Source organism: Penicillium taxi (assembly GCF_028828555.1).
Source record: "Penicillium taxi strain IBT 34144 chromosome Unknown utg000004l_segment0_segment0, whole genome shotgun sequence".
NCBI classification, from domain to species: domain Eukaryota; kingdom Fungi; phylum Ascomycota; class Eurotiomycetes; order Eurotiales; family Aspergillaceae; genus Penicillium; species Penicillium taxi.
The window spans coordinates 5,199,096-5,217,417 of record NW_026643206.1 but is presented as its reverse complement, the minus strand read 5'-3'; the positions used below and the strand labels follow the sequence as shown (position 1 = coordinate 5,217,417).

Here is an 18,322-nt window from a genome sequence, read left to right as displayed (position 1 = left end):
TACACTATGTGAAAATTTTAAGATCTATTCCAGTGCAAAACATACATATATAAAGAGTCGAGCTCAAGTGGGGTCGTCGGGGTCTTCTCCTGCGAAGATTTCCATGGTTCCCCGCGTTTCCTTTTCTCTCCTGAGTTCTTGTCACTTCGTCGTTTCTGTCGCTTATTTAGAGGTTTTTCTTGCACTGTCTTCAACCTCTCATCATTTCTGTTGGATCAATTGAAGAGCTTTTATTCCGTACGAAGCGACCATGGCGTTGCGACAGCTTAAGGGAGCAGGTATGAGTGACCAGACCACGAACAATCCAGAACGAGGTCCGAAGAAATAAAGCTCATATGTCTTTCTCTTGTTACAGCAAAGTTACAAGATGTCACACAACTGTTAGATACGCTCAAACAAGACATTCAGAAGAAGCAGTTGATATCGGCGCGTGAGTCCCTATCTGACAAAACTAGAGATCTTGTACTCACAAGATGCCTTCCTTCTAGAACGAGTTCAAAGTCTTCTTCAACTGCGCCAACATGGAACTAGTCCCGATAATGCCGAGCCAATATATTCTAGTGATGTATGCGCCCAGTGGATTTTAAGCTGCACGAGGAGATCTGACGTCTTACGTAGGGTATCGGAATATTGGCGCGTTATGGAGTCGAGGGTGAGACGGTCAACGAGCGACGTGCTGCTTTGCGATGCATTGCCAATGCTCTTCTCCTCGATGAGAGTATGCGTCAGGTCTTCGTAGACACGGGATATGCCGGAAAACTGGCAGAGGTACTCAAGGTATTTATACCTTTGGTTGCTACTTCTGACAAATACTAATTCTGACATTACAGACCAACAACTCAGAAGATGAGATGATCACAAGTCGAATCCTGTTTCTATCGACCTACAACACCGACCTGGATTACAAGAACCTGATAGATAATCACTCATTGGCTGATAATGTCAACTATGTAGGCGACTACTTGAAACCCTTGAATGTATCCATACTGATCAGTACAGCAACTGGCAAGGCACGCAAAACAATTCTCCGAGCCTGGGAGACAGTCTTTGCCTCAAATCGATGAATTGGCACTTACCGATACTCTCAAGCTGGTCTTCAACATCTCCAAGATCCATTCCCACGTCACCTTTGCTTTTTCGCCGTCGATCCCCGATATTTTCCAAATAATCAATCACATTGTTATTCCCCAAAACCCATTAGAAGGGCTGCTGAGTGCTCTGATCAATTCTCTGTCCGTCCTTGATATTGAAGGCGGAATGGGCAAATACTTTGAAAAGAGCACCCTTTTCCCAGATTCCGACCCCAACTGTAACGTGGAAAGTTTGGTCAAGATCCTTGACCAAGCTATATTCGTTTATGGGCCTCGGGAATTGGAGGAGAAGGCGATCCCCATATTGCACTCACTTATTATATTACGTGGGCTTGCACCCGATGGCCCTCGCGAGCGGATGGATGCTCTCCTCTTGCCCGAGGACAAAGATCGCAGTCAGCCGATCGGAAATACCGACGCTCTTGCATCCCATCTTCTGAAACTTTCAACTGGCCACTGCGAGAACCTCAAAGTCGCAATTTCCGAACTCATGTTCGTTCTATGTGACAAGGACCCTGAGACCCTCACAAAAAGGATTGGTTACGGTTACGCAGCTGGATTCCTGGCATCTCGTGGGCTAGAGATGCCCAAGAATTCGAGCGAGTCTGATGGGTTAGATTCGGAACTCAACCCTGTCACTGGACAGCGTTGGGCCGCAGAGCCCAAAGATACAGGACCACCTATGACTAATGAGGAGAAGGAGAGAGAAGCAGAAAGGCTGTTTGTGCTGTTTGAGAGGTGAGTGTTTCCCTATAATTATTGATATATCCTTGTTACTCACTATTTATCTAGGGCAAGAGCAAATGGAATTTTGACTATGGAGAATCCTGTGGCTCAGGCCGTACGTGAGGGAAGATTTGAAGAACTGTCTGACGATGCCGACAGTGACTAAACTTTTGCTACTCATTAATACCTTCCACCCATCATATTAAACAGTCTATACCATATGTAACTATTAAGAATATTCAGAATATGTGCGACTGGACTTCTATTTAGTGCCTTCTAGAACGATCAGGAACGATGACGTTATGCAGGGAGGCAGTACCCTCACCGCCCGCTGAAAAAAAATCATGTACGCGGGGCAGAGCATCCTCGTCCCCACCTCTATCTCATTACACACTTAATCTCCTACCTTAGAGCTTAGTTCCATTATAAAGATCACAAAAATGTCTAAGCCATTCGATCCTGAGCAGGCTGAGAACCTGGAAGATGTAAGTGAACCTAAATAGAACTCGAGCGCAATTAACCTCTGACCAATTTTACAGATGGAGAAGCAGTTTGCTGTGAAAGCCGTCGAACATCTCATGACATACTGGGCCATCCTTGAGAAGGTTAAGGGCTCATCGCTGCGCCTGACCAAAGTGGATGACGAGATCCTTGAGACTTTCATGGAGGCCTTCCCCGACTTTGACCCCGCTGCCACAGTTGATGAGGAACAAATGAAGAGCAAGGCCGGCAAGGAGAAGTGGCGCAACTGGATCACCAAGTTCGACAAGATCGATGACTTCAACTTTGGCACAATGATCCGTAACCGGGCTGATGTTGAGTATGAGCAGGACAACACCATCTTCGGTTAGTCAAATTCCATTGGTGATAATCAGGGAAATAAAGGGCTAACGAGACATAAAAGGTGTTCGCATGCAATTCTATGCTATTGAGATCGCTCGGTAAGTCTATATTTGTATGATTACCGCTGAAATCTTCAAGCTGACCGTTGTAGCAACCGTGCGGGTCTGAACGACTGGATCTACGAGAAGGCACAAAAAGCCAGTGCTTGATTGCGCATCACTTCCAATAAACTCGCGCTTGGCACATTTCAAGCGCAGCTCCACCCTCGATTATTCGACCGACGCCATGTAACTGTTACAACACGACGCAATGATATACTGGACTTCGAGGGTGTAACTAAATGTATGAGAAGTCACCTGCAGCATCGGCCTAACGACGCCGAGTGGAGCACAGCCATGATACATGTACAGACAATATACGATAGAATCTGATTTGAAGCAAGATTTGATTTCGCGTGTTTTGGAACCTCTTGAGAACTGAGAATTGGCAAATATACCCGCAAATAAAATGGCATTTCATTATTGGCATTCTTTTTCCCCCTCTTAATGATTTGATTCTAGTTGTCTTGGCTGATGAGTCTTTGGAAGTCAACGGATTTGGAGAACAATGCTATGGACCGAGACTGGCCTAACCCTAACATGGAAAACAAAGAACAATGGCAATACAATTATTCAGCATTCAAATTAAGGGATCTGGTTGATCTGATTGGTCAGTTACATTCAATCCTTGACTTCCAAGTTAGCACCACTTTTCTGTCATCGCAGCCCTAATTACATCCTTAGTATTGTTCCTTAGTATTGTTAGCCAAAGACAATGAACTTCGAAAATATGAGCCAATCCATTAAAAAAAGGGTGCACAGCACAATGTACAGACTTGAACATCTACATGCTCTGATCCTTCTTCAAATTCGATTCCAGCAGATTATCTAGAGCGTTCAACTTTCGAATCATGGCGTATGAGTCCAAAAATCCAGCCCGTACCGGCAAAAAGGCACAAAATGAAGACTCAGGAAAGAATAAGCATAGCTTGATATCTCTTTTCAGCTTTACAACTCAAAGACACATACCGATCCTCACCGTCGGATCAATCTTCGCTGTATTTGCTGGCTGTGTGACACCAGTGATTGCAATATTCTTGGGAAACATTTTTGATGCATTCACTTCCTTTGGTGCTAATGAGATTGATTCTGAAGTGCTTCGTGCGAAGATCATGCAAAGTTGCCTCGGGTTGGTCGGATTGGGAGCAGCTGTTCTGTTTCTGAATGGAGCATACTTTATGCTATTCGTCGCCTTTGGCGAACTTCAAGCTGCCAGTATCCGAAGAATGGTGTTTGCTGAACTCCTCAAACGAGATGTCGAATGGTTTGAGGCTCAGGGAGAAGGATCTGGAGCTTTTCTCTCCGGGATCCAAGCGTAAGTCGTTCTGAGACATCAATATTGCCAATAGTCTTAAACTAACTATTAATCTAGACATATTCACGACTTGCAGGTGGCAACTTCTCAGCCTCTAGGCCTTCTTATCCAGTACGGCTGCCGAGTATTGGCATCTCTTATTTTAGGTTTCTATACATCTTGGAAGCTCTCCCTCGTCACTCTTGCAGGGATACCACTATTTTCGGTCCTCATCGCTTATCTCTCTACGAGAATGAAATCCAGTATCACAGCACAGCAAGACCAACTCACCCATGCCTCGAAAATAGCAATAAATGCCATCTCCTCGATTGATACAATCAAGTGTCTCAATGGCCAAGCCCTCGAGTCGCGCAGTTATGCCAGTCGTATTCAACAATCTGCTATCCATTACCTTAGACAGGCCCGTTTGAACTCTTTGCAGATTGCCCTCATCAGATGGATGATGTTTGGGATGTTCGTTCAAGGCTTCTGGTTTGGCAGCTCCCTTGCTCGCAGAGGAGAGTTGTCGTCTGGCGATGTCGTCAGAACATTTTGGGCATGCACCACTGCAGCTCAATCGATTGAGCAGGTACTACCGCAGGTGATAGTCATCGAAAAGGCAAAAGTTGCAGCTCTTCTGCTCAAACTTCTTGTAAGGGACTATTCCAAGGACAGATTTGCTGTTGAAACAAAAGGCCGCCTGTGTCCGTCTCACTGCGAGGGCGATATTGAAGTCAAGAATGTTAGTACAACGTCCTCGGCCGAGTTACTTTTTTGAATTTAGTTCTTACAGATTTTGCAGGTATCGTTTTCTTATCCATCTCAGCCAGACAGATGTGTTCTGAAGCCATCAAGCTTCTTCTTTCCGGCTGGCGAGACAACTTTCGTAATCGGTCAAAGCGGCTCCGGCAAAAGCACACTCGGTCAACTGCTCATGAGATTTTATGCACCGACAACCGGACAGATTTTGATTGATGGAAACCCCTTATCGTCTCTTGCCATAAACTGGATTCGAAACAACGCGACCCTGGTTGAGCAGCGCAGTGTCTTGTTCAACGATACTATATTCCATAACATTGTGCTCGGGTACCAAAACCACGATCGTAAGACCGTTTCCAGCAAGGATATCCAAGAGGCTATTGATCTTGCTATGCTCGGCAACACCATCCACTCACTACCAAAAGGGCTAAGTACATCTGTCGGCCCTGGTGGTAGCTTATTGAGTGGAGGTCAGCGGCAGCGAGTTGCCATTGCTCGAGCCAAGCTGCGCGATACACCGATTCTGATTTTGGATGAACCCACGAGTGCGCTAGATCAAACGAACCGTGTGGCAGTGATGAAAGCAATCCGCGGATGGCGAAAGAACAAGACCACCATTATTATTACGCATGAAATGTCGCAAATCAAGGGAGATGACTTCATCTACATACTTGAGAATGGATCAATCGTGCAGTCAGGCTACAGAAATGATGTCGAAAAGCAACCCGGCAGTGAGAAATACTTCCATTCAAAAATAAAGACTAAGATAAAGACGCCAATTGCTCCATCCTTGTCTCCGGCTAGGGATAGCTGTTCAGATACTTGGTCCCTTGATACTCTGGAAGACGTGGAACCCATCATGCCTCGCCGAGCTCTTCACAATCGCAGATACTCGTGGGCACAACACCACATCCCTCCCGGACTTCGCACAAGTATGGCTGCAGTTCCGATTCAGGGGTTTGCACTCTGTTCTAATGTTGCTGATGGCGCCACACATGTTGCTGTAAACCGGCAGTCTCTTCTGTTCTCTCCACTGAATATCAACCCACCAGAAGTGACAAGGACAAACTATACACTTGTACCAACTGACGAGATTGAAATGACTCAGATAGACGGATACGACTCAAGATCTAATGGTACTTTGCGGCGTCGATCACATGGTAGGCGCTCAAAGACTCGTTCTCTGCGTCGTTCACAGTCCCTAAAAAGTCTTCACGTGAACTCGAGCCATAATGCTATTCCATTAGCCCCATTGAGTCAGATCATGAGCACCATTTGGTATAATTTGACTTGGAGAGAGCGTGTCGTTCTCATTTTGGGTATTGCATCCGCACTCGTCCACGCCAGCGCCACTCCGATCTTTTCTTATTGTCTTTCTGAACTTATAGCAACATTCTATGTGGGAAAAGACAGTGCCAAATTATCCATGAGATGGTCCCTCGCCGTGCTGGGTGTTTCAATTGGAGATGGAGCCTCATCTTTTTTCATGCATTACTTTCTCGAATACTCTGCTGAGGCGTGGATGGATACTCTGAGGAAGGAGGCCTTCAAGCGAATTCTTGATCAACCAAGGGTTTGGTTTGAAAAAGAAAGCAACAAGTCTTCCAGACTTTCATCTTATCTCAATCAGAATGGAGAGGACATGCGCAATCTTCTTGGCCGTTTTGCTGGCTTTGTTATTGTTGCTGCTGCCATCATGGTCATCGCCATTATCTGGAGCTTCTTTGTCTGCTGGAAGCTGACATTGGTGGCTTTAGCGTGTGGGCCCGCTATCTATATCATAACACGAGGCTTTGAAGGCTCCAATGGTCGGTGGGAACGGCGCTGCAATGAAGGTTCAAGTGTTGCAGCCGATATCGTCACAGAGACTTTCTCCGAGATTCAGACAGTACGAACACTTACGTTGGAGGGATATTTCCATCGCAAGCAAGCAGTGGCTATCATGGATTGTCTGAGGCTAGGAGTGAAGCGAGCAATCTACACTGGTGCTCTCTTTGGATTGGTCGAAGCAACCATCATCTTTGCAACTGGTAAGTGACACTTCAACTTGAGGATATGGGCACATAACTGACCCGCATATAGCATTAATTTTTTATTATGGTGGAGAGCTCGCAGCAAACTTAGAGTTCTCGGTGGATGATGTGGTGCAGGTATTCTCGCTTCTTCTCTTCGGCATTGGATATGCGGCACAGATCTCATCATGGAGTACGTTTTCATCTTCAGTCCTCTCTATTGACTCGTGTTTCTAACAGCTTCTTCTAGTTCCCCAGATAAACACCTCCCGCGAAATAGCAACGAACCTCATCCGTCTATCCGAGCTTCCGAAAGGTGGTTCTCACGAGCATCGCGGATTCCAATTGCTCCCAAAACTAACACCAATCAAATTTGAGAACCTCAATTTCCGATATCCCTCTCGACCTAAGACGCTAGTCTTGAAGAATGTCTCAATGAAAATTTCGCAGAATTCATGCACGGCCATTGTGGGACGTTCAGGGTCCGGCAAGTCCACCATCGCCTCACTACTCTTATCGCTCTACGAGGCTCCCGTGTCAAGGGATCTTCGTCCAACTGTGACGCTAGGCGAAGAGGATATCTTGCGGCTTCATGTGCCAACTCTCCGTTCACAGATTGCCATTGTTTCGCAACAACCAACTATATTCCCCGCAACAATCTTCGCCAACATCAACTATGGGATTGACGACCACTCTCCATTAGCATCCTTGGCTGCTGTTCGAGTCGCCGCTCAAGCAGCTGGTATTGACGAGTTCATAGCCTCACTTCCTATGGGGTATTCCACTGTCATTGGTGACGGTGGAATCGGGTTATCGGGAGGCCAGAAGCAGCGAGTGGTTATTGCTCGGGCCATACTACGCAACCCACAGATATTAATTCTCGATGAAGCAACATCTAGTCTTGATCCGGTCAGTGCTGAAGTCGTTCGTCAAACGGTACAACAGCTCGTATCTACCCGTCAAGACCTGACTGTCATCATTATTACCCATAGTCGCGAGATGATCCAGATAGCAGACCATGTGATTGTGCTAGATCAGGGTGTTGTAGTGGAAGATGGGACATACAAGACTCTCTCACAGCGAGTAGGGGGCAAGCTATTTGAACTTATGAATGATCCTGAAGATAGTGGCGAGATGTAGGGCTTCTACCGTCAGTTGGAATCAATCTTTTGTTAGCAAAATCAATTTCGATCGCTGGTCTTTTCAAAAGCTTGTAGGCAATTAATTTTTTATTTTGGTAACTCTGCTAATTTATTCTTAACTAGGTAGGTACTTGTTTGAAGCTACCCAGGTATGGACGTCACTAAGGATGTAATTTTATTTGTACAACAAAGTAATTGAAAGTGCCCAGGTGTCAAGGTCTACCTATACTCACGGATAAGCCTTCATCGCCAATAAATTTCCTTTTGTTTCTTAGAGTTATTGAAAGTATCGTGCGTATAAGCATTCATATTTGTGGCGGAAAAACGTATTTATTCACGTTCTTATCCATCTGAAATATCACGTTGAAGTGATCACAGAGAAACCCTTGTAACTAATCAATTACATCATAAAATCAAAAGCACATGTACAGAATTTCACAAATACAGCCAGCTAGATTGTTCCTGACTGGAGAAAGTCCAAAATCTTAGTTATTAGAAGAAAATGTCCTGCGCATAAGTCTCCTCACCCTTTGGAAGACGACACCCTTGTTCCGATTTTTTGGGGGCAAAGAGGCATTCTCTTGACTCTTGGCTGTTTCAGTGGTATCATTTGACGGTCCACCGACAGTGACAATTAGGAGTGTCGGATTAGAGTCGAATACAGACCCGGAGACATTTTGGCTATCGGAAGGAGACACGTCGTCATACGGAAATGCATATCCTTGGCCGTTCAAAGTAGTATTATGGCAGATTCGCGAGTAGTGGTTAGTGGTAGAGTTCTGGTAATAACTGGACACGCTTTCGCCATCGGGCTGGTTTGAATTGGTCAGTAGCGTGGATCGGTTGAAAGCAGCAGCCAGACGAGCGGTGATAGCGTCCTTGACCGAATTCCCAGACACTGCAAATGCACCTGAGCTGTTGCTGAAGATATCAGCGGAAGAAGGCTTATCGTAGGTAATGTTTTGGTCCGAGGAAAATACAAGTTGATTGCTGGCGACTGAACCCTGAATGATTCCTGCAGATCCTTGTGTGTCCACACTAATGGTATTGTTCGTGTATGTAGACCATACTTGGTTGACATAGGAATCGTAATATCCATTGAAGAGACTACTGTTAAGCGTGATACCAGTGTTGGGCGATACAGCTCGAAGAGTATTGCCGTTTTGGGTGATTATGAGTTTGTCCCAACCTGAATTGTCTTGAGAATTCTGACTCTGGAGAGCCGTGCAGATCGTATTGAGTCCATCTTTAGGTAAACCACTGACAATCTTTGAGTTTCCAGAGCCGTTCGTTAGGCGGAGGGAGATGGGAAGTGAAACAAAATCCACATAAGTGATATTGGCGAATAGCTGGGAAGAGTTCCAGGTGAATTCACAAAAGTCCCAGCACAGATTATAATTCGGATCGGATGGGTTGGAGGATGATGGCTCCACTAATGCCGGGCCAGAATTTAGGTAGAAGGTCAACTGGCTGTCACGGATAAACCACAGCCTCGCGCCGGCAAGATGCGGGATGGTAACTGATATAGAATTTCCGGGGCTACCCAGTTTAATAGCACAATCTTGCGCAAGGGCGCTTAGGCTGGTTGATGGTGAGTCTGGGTAATAGCCCGTTTTGCCGTCAGACTGAAGCAGAAACAGGGCATTGTTGCTGTCGAGTGCGCTTCCCGTGATATAGGCATAGACATCATTCGAGTCCGTATTATTCGTCAACTGGAAGCTCAGTGTCGCCATGTTGAGTCAACCGAGTGGTGGATATATCTGCGCGATGCTATAGATTTTCGTGTTAGACAAAACCAGGGCAAAGTCATGAAGATCTATAGCCATGGCTCTGGAAGTCGGATAGTTATACCTCGCTTAACAACGCTAAAATACTTTAAAGTTCCAAGAAAAGTGATCACGTAGAATGACAAAATCTGGTGATGTAGTAAGCTAATGATGTCAAAAGAAGTTAGCTTTGGACTCGCCAATCGGCGAGTGTCGATCTATTCCAGGATAAGGCTTGATGCCGAGCGTTGAAGGACCCTTATCCTTTTCAAGTAAGATGTCAACGTCACGTCTCGATCATGCTGTCCTCGCAGATGATGTGCGTCAATATAGAATAGAGTTGTTTCCTAGAATGCAAGGAATTATTCGTGGAAGAACCAGGTGTGGACCAGGATTGTTCAACATCAGGAGGACTTGCAGATGGATGAGACGGTGGGAACGACGGCTTGAATTCGTAATATCATGAACTTCCCGATCTCCTCTCCCTCTTTATGTACTCTATCATGTAATATTGGCTGACATTGACATACCTGGCAGCCCAAAATCATGGGCTGCACTTTCTATCTCGACTCGCCTGACTTCAGGGTGTAGTTCTCGCCTTCACTACTTCGAAGTGAGAAATTAGGGTTTACCAAGTCTCTTTGCGGAAACAGTCCTCGTTGGTATTACTCGACGCAATAAAATCACCTGTTAGGGCATCTTTCATTTTTTTTTTCCGTAAGGCTGTTATCACCATGATAATTCGTATAATTGTATCTCAGACATAGAAATTTCAATGAGATGATGGGTATTCTCAGTTTAGTGCCAATTATCAGGTATTACTGAGACAAGTAAGCAGATAATACGTGCAATGGGCTGAAGCATTGGGTCTGTGTGTACAGAGACGAGTGTCAGTACTCGATAAAAAGTACTAAGTAAGCGGTGGGAAGCGGCATTAAACGTAAGCACGACTAACAAAGCAAGGCCTCGCCCTTACGTGACGTTTGAAGAGAGCTGGAAGGATTGATTAGCCAATCTCCAGTCTCTCCACTTGACCCACTTCCATTTAACTGGGGAGCCCTTCTACGTAGTAATCAACAGTGGCGCAGGCTGTTGCTTTTTCTTCTTTTGACATCTTCCCATCCAATTTTGACACTTGAGATGTCAACGTCTATTGCGCCCCACCCGCATTCCCATCATGTACATTCCTTTGAAACGAGATTCATCCTTGTCAAAGAAGAATGAGATCTTCATTATTGTACGTTTGCTTTTCCATGCTGCTGCCTGCCGCCACTATCCGACGCCTTCATACCCGATTATACCGTTTGAATGATTTCACTAATCATTATTATTTTTAGATCTTTGTGGCTATTATATTCCCTCTCACTTTGTGTGCGATCGGAGTCTTCCTAGCCCGATACCTGAGGCAACGATACTATGAACCAAAGTATATTCCCGGCCAGTTTCTTAAAAAAAAATGGAGGCTATGGACACCAGGGAGTGCCTCATATGGTCATGTTCCGACTCAGCCGACTGTCACTCGAACTCGCGATACCTCATACCGGGGAGCGGGGAGATCCAATCCAGAAATGTCCACTACCAGTGGTGTTCAGCGTGATACCTCGGTCCGATCTGTCATGACCTTGCCATCCTACTCAGCGAGTCCAAATCCAACGGAACAAATTATAGGTCGAGAGGGAGAACGCGCAGGCATGGACATGGTTGTGGAGTTTCCTGAAACAGTCGAAGAAGAAGAAACTCGCCGGGAGGAGCAGATGGATGCCTTGTATCAAATTCGTGTACAGCGTCGCCAACAGGTTGCCGACCGTGAGGCACGCCGCCAAGAACGAAGAGATGCACGAGCACGAGGGGATGCGTTGCGTATGGACCTGCTCAACAGAGAATCCCGTCATGGCCGCGTGGGCAGACCCAGTGCGGCTGCCATCATAGCCGAACACCGGAATCGTGAACGAAACCGCCGTATTGCCAGTGTCAGTTATGCTGAAATCGGCCATGTTCGACATGATGGAACACGTCTCCGAGCTGACTCGGACTCGGATTCCCGCCCACTTCTACAAAGCGCATCGTCCCCATCTTTGGAGGACCCACTAACCCTACAACTGACACAACAATCCTCCTTTGCATCCTCTACCCGAACCACAGAAACATACGCGGGTGGAACTGAACTCGACCCGCTGGTCTTGGCCCCAACAGCCACTCATGAGTCTGCACTGTCTAGTCGATCGATCTTACAAATTGAAGAAGATCTTGGAGCACAGGAGATTCCTCCTCCAGAGTATGATCATCTCGATTGGGGTGATGCCCCCGCATATGAGAGCCCAGAAGGCCCAGAACGTGAAAGTCTAGAAATTCCAGAAGACTCAGAAAACACACAAGTCCCCGAAAGCCCATTCCAAGGCCGAAACCGAGAACCAAGGCCGCTATCTGAAACACCTTTACCCTCTCTCTCATTACCTTCTATCCATATCGAGGTAGCCAGTCCTGTGCTATCTCCGCTCACTCCTACCGTCTCCAATACAGACATGGATCAAGAGCCGACTACATCGAATTCACCTCTTCAATCATCAGCCGCCGAACACATTCCTGTTTCACCATAAAACAACCATTTTTTGCATTTATTTGAGTTATCTGACTATTTGATTGACAGGAAATTTTTGTAGCGCGATTTAATAATGAGTATGATTTACGATCTACACTTCCTTTTATCTTATCTTCGTTGGTCAAGAAAGGCGTCTGGAAAAAGACTAACTGATTCAAGTATGGTCTGACATTTGATATCTGTTTTCTCTCTCTATCCTTTGGACATATTTTTGATTTATGTTACTCTGTAGATACTATCCAATTAAATTGCACATGGTTCAATTCTCGATATGAAATCCAATTTAGCCATGGGATTACTTCTTCAGTCTCATTCAATTTTCAGGTCGTTTCAGTTCGTTTCAGATTCTTAAGTCCATTTTCTAACTATTTAGGTGCTTCCCCGTTATGTACTTCGACCCCGCTCTATAGTTGCAGGGATTGTCGGGGCAACCAGATTTACGCAGTCTTTCAAACTTGGAACCTTGAGGGATTTTGAAATCTTCACCAGTAATGGCTGTCAAGTAACCAGCTGTTGGAGCATCTTCATAACCGGGGACTTGGACTCAGAAAAGCAGCGAAGCCGCCTGCATCAGCCAAGTGTTGGCCTTGCGACCACCATGACCAACGTCCAACTGTGTTGCAACGTTGCACCCCAAGAACTAATCAGAAATGCTATCTCTGCTTTCCAAAGTTTCTAGATGCCCCAGATATTAATATCGTGGAGCTCTCGAGATCTCAACGCTGACCCTCCCGAACTACTTCTGGGCTGTAGATATACCGATTACGGAAGCCCTTGTTATTCAGACTCTTTTACTGTCTTGGACAATCTGTTGGCCCTGGGAGTCACTTGAACTCATCGGTGGATTCATAGGTCTACGGTAGGAGCACGGCTCTTGTTTTGATCTTTCAGTTGCGAACTGCCCAGGTGGACAAGATTTTATACATCCATGTAGGGCAATATCCACACCCGTTAACATGTATGCCTTTGATTGATACTATCTAGGTGTCTAAGTAGGTATATCCAAGGCTCAACATGGTTAGAAACAAGCCCATATAAGCCTATCCTATTTATGATAGCTATTTATATGCCCAGGTGTACTCAGCAGCAAGGAAATAGATAGATTTCATGCGGAGTGTTGTATGGGCTTGTACGTGTACTAGTACGGTAATCGCTGATTGGGTAAGACGCGCTGACCCAAACATTCCCGTCTCAAAACAAACCCATCAACAACTCATACCCTAAGTAGGACTCTTATGTTCTCGAGTGTATCATTCATAATTACCTCTTATTATGCCTCTTCCAGATCTCAGCTTTACGCTGGATGACTTTGATCCCGAACACGAAGCTTTAGCATCAACCAGAGAAATGGGCAGCCCGGAACTCCCAGAGGAACCTGATTACAAGATCAACAGTTCCACCCTTGAACGTGCCTTTCCGGATTTCTCCTCCGACGATGAGGATGCAGACCTGTCTGACCCTCAGAGCGACCTTGAACTGGAGCTAGGCAGAGCCGCTGCCAAAGCCCCTCGTCGCCTCGACGACTCACGCGATTCGATCATGACCTTCCAAAACAGCGTTCGCTCTTCCTCTCCTGCTATTCGTTTCGACTATCCAACACCTCAAAAGAACGTTCCAAGTCGTGGTACTGGTCGACGCGCAGCCAGTGAGAATCTGCGAAGGGATGCGCAATTGCGACGCGCCAGTCAGGCCCAGAAGGAACACATGAATCCCCAATCCAAAATCCAACGCGATCAGCGCCGCACACTCTCAGACATGCATGCCAAAGTCCGTGAAAACTACGATGGTTCATTCTTGGGCGATGACCGTCCTACTCAAATTGACACGAAAACTCGCTCGACGCGTTTCGCGAACCCGAGCAACTCCCAAGAGATTGCCGAAGCGGTTGAGCGCGCCTCTGGAGAGGCATATGCCCGAGAATTGCGCAAAGCAAACGCAAATGGTACACCCCGTGTCAACACGACGAATAACATGCACACCAACAACACAGCGGGCGACACCACTCGCAACTCCTTTCTACTCCCAGACCTCCCGAATATTTCAGAGCTTGTTTCCGGTGTTTATGAAGATGGAACTCCAGTATTTACTCGCCAAAATAATAAGCGCTCAACTCGATTTGCCGCACCCTCACGCGACGTAGCTGACATCTCGCTTACTCGAGAACATATCCCACTCGATGCGATTCCCATTCCCGAGGACGAGAAGGCTTTGTTCGTCTCCCTCAGACTCTTACAGGACAAGGTCTCCGAACTGGAGATGTTCAAGTCCGACGCTGAAAAGAGAGAATCGAAAGTTATCGCGAGGAGAATTCCGCCCTCAAGGCGACGAAATCTCGGCATTCCGATAAATACGCCGTTCATGATATGGAATACAAGCGAAATCTCAAGCGCCCTGCTGCCGATAACAATAGTAAGTTTTTGATGAAATATTTCGTCTGATGAACATTTGCTAATAACTCGCAGAGCATGAAGCAACTATCCTTGCTCTACAAAACCAGCTCGACATTTCTGAGCGCAAAGCCGAAGTCCAGGATGCTGCTGTCAAGCGCCTGAGCCAGGAGCGAGAGGCTGCCATCTCTGAGCTGGGAGTGTCATACCTCGAAGCGCGAGAGCTAAAGACAGAGAATGAGGAGCTGAGGGCAGTAAACGCAGAGCTTAAGTCTCAGCTGACTCGTTTTGTTAGCAAGAAGATACGCGAAGAGACTGTTGAATCAGAGTCTAGTCGGACTGTATCAGATGTCGACGACAGTCAAAGTCAAGTATACACAGAGCGTAGCGGTGACTTGAGCCGCAGTACTAGAGACGTCACTTCCAAGAGCACGCGCAAGTCAAAGGACAAGGAACGTTCCCGCTCTAAGGTATCCGGCCAAGTTGACAGAGAGATCGGTCGATTGGAACAAGAACGCGCAGAGGAGGCTCTGTTCACATTGGATATTCCCATGCCGAAACGCTCATCGTCATCCAAACACAACAAGGCCGAAGTCAGTCGTCAATCGGTGCCTAAGGTTCCCCGAAAGCTCTCCAACACCGGAAAACAGCGGGTGAAACGCGTCGTTGTAGAAGAGTTTACTGAGCAAACAGACCAGAGCAAGACCTCTGATATTGATGATCTCACCTTGCTAAGTGTCATTGATGTGAGTATCAATCTACAGTGCCATCTCATGCCGGATAGAGCTAATTCGTAATTTAGGAAAATGAAATCTCCCGTCTTCGCAAGACTCTGGAAGACGAGAGACTCCTGCGCAGGCAACGGCGCGCTGTTGTTGCAAAAGAGCCTACTACTACCGATACAGTCAACACAACTCGCCAGAGCATTTTGAAAGCACCAGCCCCCCGCAAATCATCCCTCCGTGAACCCAAGACATCAATCCCTCGTCCCGCATCAGCTATGGGTGATATCACCACTAGGTCGATTGCAACCACCGATGGTGACAACAGCTTGACTGTACCCATCGCTGATCGTCCCAGACGTCATTCCGATCACTCAATTGCCCCAACTCCCCAGCGTAAAAAATACCGCAATGTCGACATGACATCTGCTTTCATTCTTCCTGATATCACCTTGAGCCGTGCGGAGCAAGCCGCCAGCAACCCAACCCGTCTTCCCGAGGCAACAAAGCGTGCCCTGGATACTATTGCTCAGCACCATGGTAAAAATTGCGTTGTCTGCAAGAACGTCCTTCCTAATGATGGCCCTTGCGACCACCAGCCTGTCAAGGTCCCCACCCCCGTTCCCGTTTCGGAACGCATGCCCAAGCCTACCATTCAAAACGAGGATCCTACTATGCGGCCATCCCAAGATCCAGCCGTGGCTCTTGCCACCGTCCTCAAGTCGCTGGAGGATGAATTGTCCCACCTTAAAATGTCACTGGCCACATACCAAAGTGTGTATAACAAGCTTGACGCATCGCTTGGTAAACGCCAACGAAAGACTGTCATGGAGAAGATTGAGACTCTACTGAGAGAAATCGACATGAAGTCTGACCAGATTTATGCCCTGTATGATGTACTGGAAGGCCAGAAAGGCCACGGAATGACCGAGCAGGAGATGGAAATGACTTTGGAGTCTATTGGCATTGATATTGGTCAGGTCCCTGATCTGACCGGTAACACTGATAAGTCAGGTCTTCTTGATCTGGATGATGAAGGCGAGCTGCCCTGGGAAGGTATCGAGAGCACAGCTGAGCTTAGTGGGCGGATTTGAATTGTCTCAGCGTGATCAAGCTTGTTATTTTCTCAGGGCATCTCTTGTTTATTCCGAGGTTGACATGTGCTAGTATTCTTCCACTTGATTGCTTTTGCTTGATTGATCAATCCGCTCATTCCATGCTGTTGTTGCTTTTGTGCTAAAAATTAGTCTTATCTTTCATGGTTCTCAAGTCCCCTTAAGGGCAAATGTGTTTCGCAGTAATGTTGGAGGTGGATAGTTCAAGGGTTCTTAGCGTACTGTACATAAAAATAAAACAGATCAGTATAAGTATCAAGATAGCTTTCCGAGTTAATTTGATGACTGTATGCATGCACAGGTGGAAAATGAAATTCTACAAGGTCAGAGACATCAGATATACCTAGCTATCTAGGTCAGGTTATCTAGCATTCGATGGTAATAGAAAAAAAAAGAAAGGTATTTTAGACGCCGTCGCTATGCCACCACCAACAAACGAAACCGAATGCGCAACATTATATCATGAAGAAAGACCTAGGCAACCCTTTCATTTGCAACTATTGCAGCTCCCTCAGTCGCAGCTTGCTTCGACCCTGACTTAGAGGTAGTTTCACGAAGTGCAACTTCTTCCTCAATAAAGCAACCCAAGCCGGCAAACGCCTCCATTAAAGTACGTGTATAGTATTCGCGCAAGTCAAACCCACCAGCCGACATCCTCTTATCCGACCTCGCACGATCAAGATAGACAGACGGGTATGACTGCTGCAAAGAATAGTAATCGCGTTTCTCCGGTACATACCCCATGAATGGATCATACGGCTTCTCCGGCTCGGGGGCTTTGATACTGCGCAGACCCTTGATAAGCCCACTACCGGGCAAGGGTCCAGCATCCTCAACCTTATTAAGCAGTGAGCCAGTACGATTGTTCTCGGAATTACGCAAAGCAGCCTGCTTCTGTCTGATACGCTCCTCTTCGCTCCTTCGAGCGGAAGACTTCTTAAGAAGAACTTTATGGTTTTCTCGTGCGATAGCTCCAGCGTCCATGTTAGAGCTGTTGGCCAGCAAAGACAGAAAACCTTCTCGTCCTGCTTGCATTTGTCGTCTCTCGCTCTCGATTTCGTCTCGTGCCAGTTGGCGCCGGAGCCGCGCCTCTTCTTGTTCGAGTGACATGCGAGCCTGGAAAGAAGATGCCTCTTCTTCTTCGAGGGCTGCGTTTGCTTTGATGGAATGCATATTCTCTGTTGCGTATTTGGCGAGTTGGGCTTCTGTTTTTGCCACATCGGTTCGGCAAACTAGGTTCATTATCATCTCTTCGCGCTGTTCGAGAAAGTCGTCGAATGCACGCTTGGAATCGAATTCATCTTCGCGTCGATTGAGACTGTACCACAGAATATTAGATTGGTGTATAAATAGAACAAGGTTGTTCTGGGAGGTCGTACATATGCATCACTCGCCGACGGATGTCAACCTCTCTTTCTACACCGATATCTTCGAAGGTTTGCTGGCGGAAACGGTTTTTGCGCAGAGTTTTTCGACATCCAGCTACTGGACAAGTGGATGGTCCAGAGGAAAATATACGATCCACGCATGATTCGCACATTTTGTGGTAACATTCTGGATTAATGAGGAATCGCATGTTCGGGTTAAGGTACCGCGAGGACTTGCAGACGGGACAGACCTCTTTGTAAACATATAAGTGATGTGGCTTTTATTTGAGTATAGCAACGCTTACCGTCCTCATCTCGAGGCTGAATTCCCTTGGAGGCCATGGTGTTGAAGTGGTGTGTAAGTTACTGAATGAGTTGGAGCTGGAGATGATTGATGATCA

The 18,322-nt window shown here is 46.5% G+C and overlaps 7 protein-coding genes across 7 annotated transcripts; 5 read left to right on the top strand and 2 right to left on the bottom strand.

The window, feature by feature from the left end:
* Nucleotides 1–250: 250 nt before the first annotated feature.
* Nucleotides 251–1,983, top strand: N7495_006815 (synembryn; the record flags this gene model as incomplete). Its single annotated transcript, XM_057209466.1, has 7 exons — nt 251–278; nt 356–430; nt 489–565; nt 619–777; nt 831–950; nt 1,000–1,829; nt 1,884–1,983. The coding sequence occupies 7 exons, from the start codon at nt 251–253 to the stop codon at nt 1,981–1,983; spliced, it is 1,389 nt and encodes a 462-aa protein (XP_057063240.1).
* A 274-nt stretch (nt 1,984–2,257) lies between these two features.
* N7495_006814 (polysaccharide biosynthesis domain-containing protein) lies at nt 2,258–2,869 on the top strand (the record flags this gene model as incomplete). Its single annotated transcript, XM_057209465.1, has 4 exons — nt 2,258–2,302; nt 2,357–2,663; nt 2,722–2,758; nt 2,812–2,869. 4 exons carry the CDS (start codon nt 2,258–2,260, stop codon nt 2,867–2,869), a joined length of 447 nt encoding a protein of 148 aa, XP_057063239.1.
* A 740-nt stretch (nt 2,870–3,609) lies between these two features.
* N7495_006813 (ABC transporter ATP-binding protein) lies at nt 3,610–7,963 on the top strand (the record flags this gene model as incomplete). Its single annotated transcript, XM_057209464.1, has 5 exons — nt 3,610–4,073; nt 4,131–4,794; nt 4,855–6,841; nt 6,894–7,016; nt 7,074–7,963. The coding sequence occupies 5 exons, from the start codon at nt 3,610–3,612 to the stop codon at nt 7,961–7,963; spliced, it is 4,128 nt and encodes a 1,375-aa protein (XP_057063238.1).
* A 487-nt stretch (nt 7,964–8,450) lies between these two features.
* Nucleotides 8,451–9,698, bottom strand: N7495_006812 (glycoside hydrolase family 64 protein; the record flags this gene model as incomplete). Its single annotated transcript, XM_057209463.1, has 1 exon — nt 8,451–9,698. One exon carries the CDS (start codon nt 9,696–9,698, stop codon nt 8,451–8,453), a length of 1,248 nt encoding a protein of 415 aa, XP_057063237.1.
* Nucleotides 9,699–10,908: 1,210 nt separating this feature from the next.
* N7495_006811 (uncharacterized protein) lies at nt 10,909–12,328 on the top strand (the record flags this gene model as incomplete). Its single annotated transcript, XM_057209462.1, has 2 exons — nt 10,909–10,968; nt 11,069–12,328. The coding sequence occupies 2 exons, from the start codon at nt 10,909–10,911 to the stop codon at nt 12,326–12,328; spliced, it is 1,320 nt and encodes a 439-aa protein (XP_057063236.1).
* Nucleotides 12,329–13,602: 1,274 nt separating this feature from the next.
* On the top strand, nt 13,603–16,533 carry N7495_006810 (uncharacterized protein; the record flags this gene model as incomplete). The annotated part of the gene is made up of 3 exons (XM_057209461.1): nt 13,603–14,743; nt 14,793–15,463; nt 15,520–16,533. 3 exons carry the CDS (start codon nt 13,603–13,605, stop codon nt 16,531–16,533), a joined length of 2,826 nt encoding a protein of 941 aa, XP_057063235.1.
* Nucleotides 16,534–17,028: 495 nt separating this feature from the next.
* N7495_006809 (TFIIH/NER complex subunit TFB3) lies at nt 17,029–18,199 on the bottom strand (the record flags this gene model as incomplete). Its single annotated transcript, XM_057209460.1, has 2 exons — nt 17,029–17,872; nt 17,934–18,199. Coding segments are annotated over 2 exons (1,110 nt in total), but the record flags the coding sequence as incomplete, so codon positions are not given.
* Nucleotides 18,200–18,322: the final 123 nt, after the last annotated feature.